The sequence below is a fragment of the Furipterus horrens genome, unplaced genomic scaffold, assembly GCF_987537825.1.
Source record: "Furipterus horrens unplaced genomic scaffold, mFurHor1.1.pri manual_scaffold_1, whole genome shotgun sequence".
NCBI classification, from domain to species: domain Eukaryota; kingdom Metazoa; phylum Chordata; class Mammalia; order Chiroptera; family Furipteridae; genus Furipterus; species Furipterus horrens.
In genome coordinates this window covers 31,074,967-31,090,651 of record NW_028327171.1, presented here as the reverse complement: position 1 = coordinate 31,090,651, position 15,685 = coordinate 31,074,967, and the positions used below count along the sequence as shown (strand labels likewise).

General features: G+C 36.4%; 1 protein-coding gene across 1 annotated transcript in view; it reads left to right on the top strand.

Annotated features, from left to right (window-relative positions):
• The window catches only part of SERPINI2 (serpin family I member 2), a 31,050-nt gene extending 15,527 nt beyond the window's left edge, over positions 1-15,523 (top strand). Inside the window, exons 6-9 of the mRNA XM_090275142.1 lie at positions 3,605-3,702; positions 8,183-8,269; positions 11,296-11,385; positions 15,275-15,523. Coding sequence (XP_090131268.1) covers positions 3,605-3,702; positions 8,183-8,269; positions 11,296-11,385; positions 15,275-15,351 — 352 coding nt within the window. The 3' untranslated portion in view covers positions 15,352-15,523. The remainder of the gene's footprint in view (positions 1-3,604; positions 3,703-8,182; positions 8,270-11,295; positions 11,386-15,274) is intronic.
• Positions 15,524-15,685: the final 162 nt, after the last annotated feature.

Below are 15,685 nucleotides of genomic sequence, written 5' to 3'. Positions count from 1 at the left end.
ATTTTTCATTTAACCCTGATGCTAATAGAACATTTCACACACACATACTCACACACACACAGACACACACGCACACACACTCTTTGAGGTAATTGGTTAGAAAGTGACCAGAAACTACTACTTACTAACATAATAGTCCAGGTTCACCATTGTTATAAATTTTGTTATATTTTTATCCTTGTGTGCAACTTTAAAATTTGGTTTTGTTAGTTTTAAGACTGAAAATTTTAAGAATTATTTAAGCTCACTGTATCAAAGCTAGTATTTCAAATAATAAAGACAGGGACGCCAAAGGATACCCAGCCAAGACTTTCTTTTTTTTTTTTTTCTTCATCAAACAAGATGGATGTAAAGGAAAAGGAAGAAACATCCCAAAACATCCATCTCAAAACAGAAACTCTGAATTGCTTTTTTTTCATTTTCTGCAGTTTTTACCTGTGTGAGACCCCTTTAAGCACAATGGTTGCATTTATTGTCAATTTCTGTCTTGTAAGCAAATAGATGTGTTTATATATGTTAAAACATTACATGATTATTTAGTTGTTCATTGTCTATCCAGTCTTTTGCTCATTCTTTTATTTTATCTGTATTCTTTTGATAGTTTTAGAGGAAGACCAAGGGAAAAAGGAAATGAACAAATCTAGAACAAATATCAAGACAAAATTTGGATGAAGTACATAATTCATACTATATGTGTTTACGATTTTGATTTATGTTTTTATTAGAAGGCAATGGGAGTTAGCACATTAGCTTTGACTTGGAATGGTCCTGGGTTTGAATCCTAACTCTGTCTTATATCTTGACCTTGAACCTGAAAATCAGCCTCTTGAAACCTCAACTTTTTTATATGCTAAGAAGAATTATAATGGAAAATGATAATCCTAACTTCTTAGGGTGTTGTTATTAAATGGTTAAATGGATTCCTATTGCTCTAGGTTTCATTAGACTATGTTACAAGTAGGACTATTACTTAAATGACTCTGGTGACAATTAGGCATTATTAGACATTGTAATTAGACATACAGTACTTCTTGCTATTATCCTAAAAAGAGTTAGTTTATAGGTGGGACATTTATTCTCTATCTTTCAGAAGCCCATACTCCATTCGGTTTAAAAATAGAGTGTGGTAATAAAGCATCAAACAAACGAACCCTCAAAACCAATATCTTTCTTAGCAGGAAGTTAAAAACAATCGGCATAAAGCAAGCTATTTTCATTATCAGTAGATTTTAATGTTCCTGTTGTACCCATTTCCATTTAGCTAGGGTTTTACGTGAGTTAACATCTTCCAAAAGTGCACAATAATTTACCAGAAATACTTTAAACCCAGTACATTTCTGCTGTGACTTGTTCATTGTTTTGAAAAATTAAATTTAAGAAGCTGTTCATTCAGTATTTGACAATTAAAACAATGATCTTGTTAGACCAATTGCCCAAGATAATTTCTAGCTCAAGTGTGGGCTTACCTGTTAACTAGCAAGAATCCTGTGCTTGAGCATTTGTGTCTGCATCCCAACCCGAGAATAAGGGGCAAATGTCCAACAGGGCACAGACAGAGTAACCCAGGCAGGAGTTGCCTGAGAATTTGGCTGATGTAGGAGTATACAGTGATACCTCGGCTAACGAAGATAATTCGTTCCAGAATCACATTCGATAGCCAAAATCTTCATTAGCTGAAACGTGATTTCCTGTAGCTTTCTATATAAAACCATTTAATTTGTTCTGGATGCTGCCCACTATTTAAAGATAAGTTTTATAAAATAGTAAAAAGCACACTATAAAAGGGCAAAAGCTCACCAAAGGTGGAGAGGAACAGCTACCCAAATGGATGAAGGAGAATGGAAAGTAGAACGAGAAACTGACCATCCTTACACTATTACAGCACATCGTCATCAGATCTGAAGCAGCTTGTTATCAGGCGTCTCACTTCTACTGTCTCAAACAGAAACAACCCAGTCAGGTTGGTGGGTCTCCCCTATGTGATGTGGTCAAGCTCATTTCTTTGTCACACACATGCAGCGGAAAAGATAAGTTCCTGGAATGGCCCGACCGTTCATGTTTGCTGCTTTATGTTAGCGCGCGCATCCACTAAAACATTCATAAGCCGAGTCCGAAAACAGTGAAAAGTATCTTTATAAGCCTAAAAATTTGTTAGCAGTGTCATTAACCGAGGTGTCACTGTACATAGCTCCCTGCTTGAGGACTTTACCTTCTATTCTTTCATAAAAAAAAGTTTGCAACCTGGTTTTCAAATGCAAATTGAGGCTTTAAGCATCTATAAAGTCAGTGAGGATTAGCTTTTATTATTATTATTAATATTATTATTATCATTATTATATTAAAATGGGAGAGTAAGCTTCAGTGATTGCTGTTGACTTGGAATCAATGCTCAGTCAGTGCCTAGGAGAATCTCTGAGACTCCCTGTATAATATCCGTCTTCTTATCAGCCTGGAAAGGTGAGCTGATCCTGAAGTCCTAATTTATGGTCCTTCTTTGGACGTGAGGCAGAAAAGTTAGAGCAGGAAACTAAAGCCTCAAACTCTACCCTTTTCCTTCTCCTTCCCTTCTCTGTCCTGGCTGGGACATCACAAAGCTGACCTTCACTGACCACCTATTCCCCTTCCCCAATTTCCTGTAATTTGGAAGACCAAAAAATACATCACTTTCTTGAGAGGAGAGACAAGGATGAGCCCACCAGTGTCAGAAGCAGAAGATCACCCCATCCACCCTGCCTTGCCTGTGCTTAATAAAACTCTTCCACCCATCGGCAGGCTCCTTCTCTGAGGTCACCCGTTCTTGCTTCTTGAGTGCATCCTATTGCTTTAATAAGTTCACTGCGCTTTGCTAAGTCTTCCTCTCAGTCTCTTGAATTCCTTCCTGTTCTGTGACAAGGACCTGGATCAGGTTGAAGCCTCCCTTGGGCCCCCTGGGTGTTGTGTGGCACCAGAAGTACTGGACATTTTTGTTTTTCTCCTATAATTTTTATCTTTTATTTCTTTTGGAAGATGTTTAGTTCCTTTTCAGTGTTTTACCCCCTTACTAGGCCTATTGGAAAGATTTTAGGTGTGTGCATAAACTGAATGATGTCACATTCAATTATGACAATGGATGGGAAGGATAATAGGTTATTAATGCCTCTCTGTAGTTCAGTAGCCAACAGTTACCTCCAAGGATTGTTGGCTCCTGTTCCCCTCTCAAAGCACCTTGGACATCTGCCAGGAACAGTCTTGGATGGTGTGAAAAAAACTTAGCGCATATAGCTGCTGGAGGAGAATAGTACACTTCTATAGGAGCCAAGCCATTGAAAACTTAAAACATTCACCCCGTTTAGTGGGTTAATTGTTACTTCAAAAGATAGAGTGTTCTTTCCCCCTTCCCACCAACCATTTATCTGGAAAACAAATTATTAACAACCCAGAACGAAGTGGAACTGGGGAAATACAGTATGTGGAAATGTAAGGAAATGTAATTGGGGTACTGAAAACAAAAGATTTCACAAGATAACCTCTTCTAAGTCATCCAGTTTATAGGTTAAAGAAAAATTGTAACAAATGTATTTAGTGTTTCAAGAGGTTTCATCTCTATCTCTCTTTTATTTAACAGATTTAAAGTAGAACAAAAATTAGATTTCAAAGAAGCATTGTATTCTTTGAACGTAACTGAAATATTTAGTGGTGGCTGTGACCTTTCTGGAATAACAGGTAATATAATAAATAATTCTTATATTATCATGTTAATGTACTTTCTTAGTAACTATGCTAACTGACTGCTCTTAACACTGAAAGAGCATTCCATCCCAGAAAATACATACACGATGATGAATAAATGTCAGTCATGTTGAGCTGTCTGTAAACAAGCACTCTATTTTGCATTTAAATATTTTTCTTCAATGAAAGCCAGAAAGCATTTTAAAATGTTAACTAGGCCTTTCAACCATGCTTGTGATGAAACTATGTAGGTAAAGTATTATATGGGATTTTATTTTGGTCTTATCTGGATTTTCTTATTTGAACAATGGTAACTACAACTTTGAGTCTCTCATCTAAGCAGAGCCAATAAAACTCATAAGCCAATTTTCAAATGTTAATTCGGTAACATCAGAGCCCATGAAATAGACATTCACAACATGCTAGATCATGAACACTATCTAGGAACTTTAATGCTGCAGCCTGTAGCTTTAGCTTGGGACTGACTACAAAACTGAGGACATGAAGTTCTTATGCTAACTTGAACCTAGGAAATTGTGCAGGGTTAAGATACTCACTTGCACTACAAAACTCAAGGCAGTCTTTTAATTTTCCTCATCCTGGCAGCACCCATTAGTTAAAAAATACACAATTAAAGAGAAAAAATGGATGAGGAGGGCCAGCTGGCTCCTAGTTAACTCCCCTCTTTTAAATTCAGCCTTCTGTTTTATAAAAGGGGTCCTGATTAGTGCAAGCCTATCTATCTGATGGGCTTTTGTGTTATAACATGGAAATCCTGTGTATTATGATGAAAATATATGGGCTTTAAAGAAGTATTCCTTAATTTATCCACTCATCAATTGTGTGGGTAAATGAACAGAATGAGTTTTCCTGGTGGAGGATTTGGGTGGAGTACACAGACAGGTGACATAGATGTTCACTGTCACCTTCATATACGATTTTGCTACTTGTTCTTATGCTGACAGATAGATCTAACTTCTTCAACAATTTCATTGGCATCAGAAATTAGAGTTTACATTAAACACTGCAACAGGACACTCCCTGAGTGTGTTCTGGAATGCAGCCACCTGAAATAAACTAAGCTATATTTCTAGCATCTCTTCATCTTCAACTTCTTTCTGGCCTTTGGAAGCTTACTAGCTGTACCTCAGACATTTCAAACAGCCACTCACTCTGCAAATTCCCAGCAATTTGTGAATTCCATAAAATCTTTTTTTATAGGCAGAGTTGTCAAGAAAATAGCTCCAAAATGATTCATAAAAGAATTTGTGCAACAGAATAGCCTTGAACAGAGAATAAATGTCCAACATTTTCAGCTCTTTCTCTTTTGAATTACCTATTTGATTTGTTTTAACTATTTTTGTTCTGTCTTATGGTCTGAAATAGAACAACCGTGGCCAAGGCCTACACACTGCCTGGTCATTAGGAAGAGAGTGGATTCCATGCTATCCCTACTTTTCATTTGTGTAGTAAGCATTCACGAAAGGCTCCTGTGAACCAGTCCACCACTAGTGCTAGGGGATATTTACACAAAAGAGACACTATGCTAATGTAGTTCAGAGTTTTGTTTTTCAATATCATTTAATTTTTTTAAATTTTTTTAGAGAGAAGAGAAGGGAGTGAGAAAGAGAGGGAGAGACATATCAGTGTGCAAGAGAAACACTGATCAGTTGCTTGCACTCCCCCAGCCGGGGACCTGGCCCACAACCCAGGCATGTGCCCTGGCCGGGAATCAAACTGGCAATGTTTTGGTTTGCAGGCTGTCACTCAACCCACTGAGCCACACCAGCCAGGGCAGTTCAGAAGTTTGAGGTGAAATGTCCTCAGAGCATTAGTACAAAAATTTTGAGGTGAAGATTTGACTTCTGTTATTACTTTTTATGTCATTGTTAGTAAAATATTTAACCTTTCTGAATATCAACATACAAATCTGTTAAGTGAGATAATTATTCTAGTGGCAGAAATAAATAAAAGGATGTATGTAAATCACCTCATTTAACATCTGGTACATAGTAGTTACTCAATAAATGTTAGATTAAACATAAAAACCAGCGGGGCAAATGGCCCAAAACTATTTACTTGCACATTTTCTAGCAGCTATGGAAAGTTTTTGTCTTTTTAATTTGATAAAGACATTTGTGGAATTTTCATAGAAAATTAAGGGAAAGTATTACAAAGGTGATCAGAGTGAGTTTATGGAGTCAAGATTTCTTGTTTTGGCCTATTACCTCCCAGGTCCTGTTCTTTTCTCCAGACTGGTCCCTCTTGGTGGTAGTGTTTCAGAGAGAAAGAGGGTTCTTTCACGTGGCACTTTGGGGTAAAGCCCAACTACTAGTGTTGAGGAAAACAGATCCTTATTTACAGCATTCCAACCTGGGGAGGACAGTGAGCACTTCAGCTCAGAGCCCTGTTCTCCCACGGGACCCAGCACTTCCTCTGCTCCCCAAAAGATGCCCTGAAATTCCCCATCCCTCATCTGTCAGCTGCCTCCTTCAGGACCTGGTATACAATGTCATCAGCCTCCATATAATAGTGGAAAACATGTGCCGTGTTGTACTGGATCACACATGGTTCTCTCTTTGCCCTTTCAAAGCTTCATGGAGTTCTCCTCTGCCCTCCTTGCAAACCGCGTGGAGCTCCTCTCCTCCTCTCTAAAATGGTTGCTGCCTATTTTTAAATCCCGGACTGCGTCCAGTGATGTAGTGGGCATGGTAACCAGTTCTGACCATTCACAGAAACTTGCACAGGCTTTGTATGCTCTTTCCCCATCATTCCAGGGTCAGATTCCCTCCCACCTCCTTGGAGCCTTGGAAGAACCAAACCATTTGCATAACTAAGACACTAGCTACTAGCTATAGTCAAGCAAAGGCATCTTAAAAGGTGTTCCCTTTTCCCCATCCCCCAACCTGCAGGCTCTGGGGATTTTTGGAGACCCCCACTATGTAACAGTAGGATGAAATATACAAAACCAAGTTGCTCAGTCTCATAGCTAGAGTCACTTGATCTGGTGACATTGTGAAAATGGGTGAAATTCTCTTCTCCTCCCCAACATGCTTTTTGGTCTTGGCCCTTGGTATGGGCCCCTAGTCATCTGCTCTGCGCTCTCTGTGTGAGTCCTGTTGTATACCCAGAAATCCTGGGGGGAAAGTCGCCTTGTTGACTGACCTTAAGGATGCTTCTTCGGCGTTTCAATTAATCTACACAATGAAATGAATGCCCCCTTTTCTCCATCTTGTATGTCTGAATTAAACAGGATGAGGAAAGACCGTTATTAGGAAGTGCCAATTTTTTGCTGAAACCTGAATAACAAGGGAGCTAACCCAGGAAAGGAGTTCTAAATCAGAAGGATGAGGAAGAGCTAGGATTAAGGCCTTGATGCTTAACTTTGTAGCTGGATATAGACATGGGGGAGAAGAGGATAAAAGTAATCAGGGCCCAGATACAATCATCTTAAGTGATTTGGAGTTTATTTTTAGAGGGATGGGAAGCCATTTCTTATGCAAGTGTCCCTTAATGACCTCTGTCTAGCTTGCCTGAGGATGTTCTTTTCCAGTAAGCTGGCTCCTCTTCGCTCAGGGCTCAGGTGTTTCTTCAGGAATCCTTTAACATCTGGTGGCTTGGGTGGAGTCCACCTGCATCACATCAGCTCCCTCTCCAGAGGCAGGAAGCTCCTCTTTCTCTTTTCTTTTCAAGTTTCAAAGTGCATCTTCCTCTTGTCACCTCTGAACGTGGGAGCACATTTCAGTTGTCTCTCTGCTGACCGTTATCAGAGCAGGGATGGCTGATGACTTCTGAAGTCATGGTTTCTGTTCCCCCTTCGCAGGGAGACCATCCTCACAGGCCACCTTAGGAGAAGTGTTCACACATACATTTGCTCCACCAAAGAGAGAAGAGGGGTTTTCTCTCTCAGCTTGTATCCACCAGAACAAAACGCTCTATGACACCCATTGTACACGGAAAAATTTGACATAAATTAAAGTATAGCTCTGAAGTGATTTTGTAACAGATACCACAAAAGCTCTTTAGACTTCCATTGTCTCACCAGTCTTAAAGGAAAGTAAATTTGATTTAAGCTCAGATCAAAACTGAATACGGAATTTAAAAGGCAACTTGGCTTTGAGGGTGAACACATAGAGTGGGATTAATTGAATCTATAAAGCCTCTTTCATCTTCTGTGCAGACCATGGCTGAAGGGAACAAAACCTGCTGACCATTCAAATATTGCACTTAATGGGATATCTGATTTGAGCGTGATACTCTTCTGTCTAAGCTTGGTGTCTCTGTACCTGTGTCTAAATCAGTTCTGCAAAAGCTAAACCTTGTCAACCACCTTTATCTTTAGCAAATTAACTAACTTGGAAAGAGGTTCTTTATTTCGTTTTCTTTGTTCATTTGAAAATGTAATTAACCTGGGACCAAATAAGCAATGACTCTGAATTTTAACTCTTAAATACACTCTTATATTTTCCAACAGATGCATCTGAGTTGTATGTTTCCCAGGTCATGCAACAAGTTTTCTTTGAGATAAATGAAGATGGCAGTGAAGCTGCAACATCTACTGGTAGGACAAATGATTCACAACAAGCTGGGAGGAAAGATTGGGGGACAATGAGCATTAGGGTGCTGGCATTTTTGCAGTATTCTGATCTCACTTTTCACTCTATAGTAAGAACACATAATTTGGTTTTATCAGGTGCTTATGCATCTCTGCAGCTATCACTTAATGTAAATGGAAGGGAAGGAATTTGATTAGGGATTGAGGCCCATCTACTGATATATGCTTATTTGCAAATTGGATAGCCTGTCACTTAGCAGATGGAACACCTGGAGAAAACTTTAGGCTCAAATAAAAAAATCATCATCATTCAGGAAAGTTCACTCTTAAGCAATTGTTAACTTCATTCTTCTGTCACACCAAGTCAGTCTTTTGTCATTGATTCTTGTCGTCATCACTCCATGGCAGTTGTTCTCAAACTTAGAGGTCCATTAGAATCATCTGGAAAGCTTTTAAAAATCCTGTGCCCAGTACACAGCCCAAAATTATTATTGAGGTAAATCTGTATGTCTGGAGATAAGATCCAGGCTCCAGCATTTTCTTAAATTCCCCTAAGTATTTGCACTGTGCTTTCAGGGTTCGGGCCAGTGCTCTGTAGTGGCTGACAGTCAATGTTTGCTACCGCCAACTGTAGGTCACAGACCAGCAGCTTCAGCATCACTCAGGAACTTGTGAGACATGCAGAACTTCAGGCCCAACTTTGGACCTACCGAATCAGAAAAATACAAGGTCTCCAGGTGGTTTGTGTGCACATTACAGTTTGAGACCAACTTCTCTGTGATATATTTCCTTGAACAAATGGACTTTGGAATAGAAACTATGCTGCATATAAGAGGCACTTAAAAATAATTAGAGAAAAGCCTTATATTTAATTAGAAATGAAAAAGCCACTTTACTGAATCCTTCATAGGTCTATTTTAATTTTTTGGACTACTTGGACTCTAACCAATATGCAAAAATATGTATTATTTAAACTGTCTTATTGATAATTTTATAAGTTTATATATATGTGAATTTCTTGATTAATTTTAATAGAGGGCCAATGGGTTTTGACATCTGGGTGTGGCACACTGGATTCTCATTCATCATCTCCTGAAGGTTTTGCATTACTGTACTCAAGGAACTTATATTTGAGGGGATGCAATTCTTTTTAAATTCTTGGAGAAATCAAAAGTTTGCATTGATATGAGGTTATACCCCATGTAGACAAATTTTATAGTTGCTTTTACATACAACCAAAAATGTTCTTATAGATCATTATCTGACCCTCTCATTATATTGGCGAAGAAACAGACCCAGCCTGGGAAGTGGCTTGCTTGAGGTCAGACTGTTAACTGACAGCTGAGTTTGAACTTAGTCGGTTTCCTAACTTCATGTTCTGAGCTCTTTCTGCTATTGTCCCCTGGATCTCACTTTAAGTCTCGAGTTCTCGAAGAGGCTGTAACAATTCTTAAGGGATCAGAGGTGACCCTGATCTGTTACACCTCAGTATAGCCAGCATGAGTATTTTAACTTTCAGGCATTGCTCAGGGGCTGCTTAAGAACAAAAAACCTCTAGTATTCACCCAAATGAGAATGGAAGTTATACTGACACTGCTTTTCCAATTATTAATTCAGGCATGGGCCTGTGCTGTATTTTTTTGATAATTTGGGCAACATAACCCTGACAATCCAGACAGGACAATGCCATGTATTATATGTTACTAAGTTTATGTTTGATTGTGAAAGGGAACAGAATATGCCACCCCAAAATATGCCGCTTTTGGCAGAAATGCTATTTTGAGCTGAAGGCAATTGAGAAACAAGAGATACAGAAACAGCTCTCCACCCACTCCTCTCTGCCTAAATCGGGCCATGCCTTTGCACCTTTATCACAGCAGAAGCAAGTTGGCAGTGAAATGAGTCCTCATAACAAACCTCACTGAAGAACCCTTATCTACCAACAATTCCGCCCGCATAATTTGCCTTTCCACATTTTACCACCCCGAGAAGTCCAAATCTTTTTTCCTTGGTCTACTCACTTCCCCACAATTTACCACCCTCTGTAAATATGGGATATAAGTGCTCCAGACTAATACTTCTTTTAGTATTTACTTATTTTCTCTGAAGCTCCTGTATGGATAAAAAGCAAACTGTATCTTCTGTTAATCTACGTTTTGTCAGTTTAATTTGCATACCCCAAACAGAGTGTAGAGGAACAGTTTCTTTCTTTTGTACAATTGTTTTTTAATTCTGAACACAAGTTACATTTTTAAAGGCTTATTGTTTTCATGGTTCTAAAAAATTGTGCAAAATCATCGTACTTTTAGTGAAGAAAACATCTGAATCAAGTGTAGAAATATTTACTCTAGTAAGGGAGAAAAAAATTCAATTATTTAAATTTACCCACTCTAAATATTGACAAATGACACTACAGAGCAACATGGTATAAATCATCATACAAAATAATTGTTAAAGCAGCAAATCTCTGCTCCTAATCTCACAATAAAAAAAACCTATACACATGAACAGCGCCACTCCTAAAAGTTCTGAACTCACAGAATAATTTTGGAAAGGTAAGTTAAAGAAATGAATTTAAACTCAGATGTGATTACCACAAGCCTGAAGAATAGAAATAAAGTGCAAACATATCTGCATAGAAATTAGAGTTGAAACATTATAAGAATAAATCACATAATGTAAATAAAAAGTGAGAAGAAAATTACTGTTTAAAAGATGAAATATTTCAACTGCTTTCACAAAATTGAATCTAGTATCTGGCTTTCTTCTTCATTGAGCATAAATGTGAAGTTGGAATTGGTCCATGGATGATCCAATATTTATTCTTATGCTCTTTGGTTTTTAAATTTATTTCAAACTTCTCTGCATTTACAAAATGGTAATTTTTCCACATGTTAACTCCTCAAACCAGATGACCTTTCCTGTCTACAAAATGTATTACAGACATATTTTTTTTTTTTACTAATTTAAAGGATGTTTTCTTTACTGATATTTTAATGTGAACATCTATAACCATCATCTCTATTTTATAGGAGTACACACCCCTGTGATCATGAGCCTGGCTAGGAACCAATTTATAGCAAATCATCCATTTCTGTTTATTATGAAGAATAATCCAACAGGTACCTTTTTGAGAATTCACTGGGGGAACTGCTTGTGTTAAACAGACCTATTTCTAGTTGTTAATTGCAATCTAAATATCTGAATCACTTATTCTTTCAATGAATATTTGTTGAGTGCCTGTTTTGTACCAGATATTCTATTTTAAGAGACATCAGGGACCTAAAATAGGGCAGTGGTAATAATAGCTGCTCACATAGCTATTATATGTGCTAACCATTTAAAACATTATTTTAAAATTGACAGCATTCCAATAGGTTAGATATTTGACTGATAAAGACATAGAAGCTCTGACAGAAGTTATATAATTTGTCTAAGTGGCAGAGAGGCACTAGGACTCTGTCTCTGAAGTCAGCTGTCTGCAATGCTATAAAATGAGTCAAAATTGAGAGTTGTAGAGTTGTGAAAAGTTTCAGAAGTAGATCCCCAAACAATAATTGACTAAGTAGAGGCTCTAAGTGGGGGAGAGGGGCTACACACAATTCTAAGTCTCCAGTTTGGTCATTTGGTAAAAGGTAATGCAGTTAGGTACAAAAGGTAGAGGTAATAGTGGTGGATGGCACAGGCATTTGACACAATGTCAACCTGTGAAACTGTAGATTGTCTGGGTAGATGCTTCTGTACTTTCTTTCATGAAAAAGAGAGGTCAGGAATGTGATACAGTGAGGGAGCTTTCTTTAGGTTTATATTTAGGACTCCAGGAGTCATAATGATTATGTGACGGTTATAAAGCTGAGGAGAGCAAAATTAATTTTTATTCATTCATGTATCCAGTTCAGTATTTGGCAGAGTGCCTTGCACATAATGTCAGTATCCCTAGAGACTGAGAGAGAGTATGGACTTGAGCATCAGATGTGGGCTCAGGTCCCAGCTCAATTAACTAATAGTTCTAACACAATCACTTACACTTTCTAGGTCATATTTTCCCTATCTCCTATATGAACATAATAACTCATCTCATAAAGTTAAAAAAATATGAAGTCTATAAAACTGTGTCTGGCACAAATCAATAAATATAATAAATATAATTGAGTAAATGACTGAATAAATAAATGAAAATGAAAAAGTTTCTCTGTATAAGTTGGTTTATATGAAAGGGAAAATAGTTAATTTCAGAATCTAAATCTGTTAGATTAACTAGGGATTCTGATGTTATTGGTCTCTTAAAGGATATGCCAATCTCTTCTTTTAGGCTCCATGAAACTGATACTGAATGACTCTTCTGAAAGTTATACCCTGGGAGCAGTGGAGCAGTTTTAGATTTGCTGAAGTTGCATAAACACAACTTCAATTCTGATAGTAGATGTGTCAGTGTTAAAAGATACTTTCAGTATGTCATTTGATTCACACATCTTTAACCTTTGGATAACTCAAATTTCTTACAATTAGTATATAATTATTTAGTATGGAGAACAGAAAGAAATGAAGCTACATTGGACATTGATGAACAAGGAAATCATGGCCTTTAGAATAGTGATGTTTGACTCTATTTTCTAAGTTGATGACTAAGACTATACAATAGTCATCAGTTAAACAGCAGAGAAATTCAAAACCCAAAATAAAGTACTTATGTGTTTATTTGTGATAGGGCTTCACTATCAGATCTTAATGAGATAATTTCTACTATTCTATGATCTTAACTGTAATGTAACTTTCTAAACTAGGGTTATTCTCTTAAAGTATTATTTTAAATGAATGGCCACTCATTTATCAGGGGCTGTAAATTGTAGCCATATAAAATATAGACTGGGCTACTATCTTAAGACAATATACATTCAGAGATTTATTTGTTTTTCTTTCACAAATGAACTCAAGAAATTATTTAGATTAATGAAGATGCTGATTTTGTGTAGCATAGGAGGCTGCTGAGAGACATAGTGCTCTACATAAAATATATTCCTTTGACAACCTCAGAAGAATGAAAATGAATGATTTCAGATTTAGTGTAGCAATTTTTATCTAGATTTAAAAATTGGTTTGGGTCAAACAATTCCCCTGTGCAATATCCATACGTTATTTGTATTTTTCTGTCAGTTTAGTTTTATACTTTAGTATAGTTTTTCAGGGCTGTTACTAAGCTAAACTTCCAGGGGAATAAATAATGTTTTTTTTGTTCTTTTAGGATGTGGGGCTGAGGACACAGGGCAACTTTAGAGACTTTCAGGAGAAATTGTGAAAGATGCTACTTGAAATGTGTCATTTCTGAGAAAGTAGTGATTCGTGATTTTGAAACTGACAGTACTATACACATATTAAAAAATACTGTGTTTAGAACTCTTTCAGATCTTGAGTTGAAGAGAGAGACAGACTGCAGGGTATTTATTAAGAAATCTTTGCTTTTAAGCCATTAGTTTTGGTTATGCTATTATATTTTAATATTAGGAGGCAAAAGTTGTTTTCATCTTATGTAGATGTCTATAAATATGACAAGTATGGGGACACCTCTTTGAGAAGAGGGCATGAAGAGAAAAATGAAAATAGTTATGATTTCTGTATCATCCTGCCTCTAAATCCATTGCTACTACGTCAAAGGAGATTTCACTAATCTTTCCAGTTTAGTAGTGAGTAGATTGGTTACTTCATGAATACTTAATTTAAAATGTGGTTCTCCTTGGTCAAAGAAGCAGATTGAAATGGCTGAGACAAATGGTTTTGCATAATGTCCTACACTTCTGAGTGTTTAATATTTTAAACTATTGTTTTCAGTTATGAATTTCTATAAAAATTACTTTAACAATTTCCTGAACAAATAATTCTCATAAGAATTTTGATACCAATAGATTATAAAGATGTGAGTCACTGATGATTCTTAGTGTGATAAAATATCCTGGGAAAAGTTAATTATGCACCCCTCTCTATCTGAAAAATAGGAGTATTATTTTTTTTCTCTTTTTACAGAACTATTCTGAAATTTTTAATTACTATTGATTATAATTTTTCATAAAGGTATTATTGGTTGTAATTATTCATAAAAAGAAGAAACAGTTTGCTGGAGATTACGTCTATTCCCATGTTTTTGGCTCTTCCAAGAGTATGCCAGTCTTTGGATTGAACAGTTAAAAAATTAATGAAAAAGTGCTCTCTCGATAGTATCCAAATACATTAAAATATACTTTTCATTAGCTTTAAAATTATGACTTACTTTATTGCTTTTGAAATTAACCTTTACTACACATGACTGTAAAGGACTTAAAGCAACACTTGACATAGTTCCATTCAAACCACTTCCCTTACCCTAGTTTAAAAACAGGTGAATGGATTTTTGACACATCATTTGTTTCTGTTTTGTCCTCTAGTTTTTAGTTCCTTTTCACTTAGGAGCACAGAATGGCTGGAAATAGGTGTTTGCATTTATGATGTATATACTGTATCACCTCCATGAGGTTTTGAAAGCACTAAAGATATGAAAATATTGTCTTTAGCGGTGATCTTTGATTCAGAGCTGAAGATCTGAGAAGCTGTACTTTTAACCCTAAGGGCTTATGTTACATGCATGAAAAGATGACTGCTAATGCATTACATTTAAAATCCTGTCATGCTCATCCCTATTTTATTATGCTGTGTTTGCCTGAGCATCTATATTTAAAGAACATCTCTAGGTCACTTTATTTTTGCTTTCCTATATGAAAAACAGGATAACAGCATTTTTCATACAAAGGTGTTGTGGGTGCTAATTTACTTTATAAATTACCAGAAAATAATTAATAATGATATAATTATGTATTTTAGACAAAGGAGATGGCTTTGCTGTTAGACATTGCTTATTTATCTTATAGAGAACAAAGACTAAATGATTTATTAAATTATTTAAAAAAACTAATTGCTATCAACTTTGTTTTTCCTCCAGAAATTCACTAAGTATCTTTTTTTTTTTTTTTTTTTCTTTTCTAGATTCAATTTTGTTTATGGGACGGGTGACAAATCCTGACACTCAAAACGTGAAGGGAAGAGATTTAGATTCACTCTGAATGAAGTGAACAGCAGAAAAGGTGATTACTGGAAAATTGTTGATTAGCAATATCATCATCTTGCAAATACATTCTATATGTCTTTTCCTGTTTTAAACTGTGCCTATGTTAATCTGTATTAACATAGACCTGTATTAGTAAATAAATAAAATTATTGATAAATGAAAATTTATTTAGTGTTTCTGTTCTTTTTTGTATGTTTTATAAAGTTTATACGATCAAAAGCAGTGAACTTGTATCAATACCACTATTAACATGTTAGAACAATCCTGTGTAAGATATTTTAGATATCAAATTTCTAAAACACTGGACCAGTTTACTCCCAGGTATAATA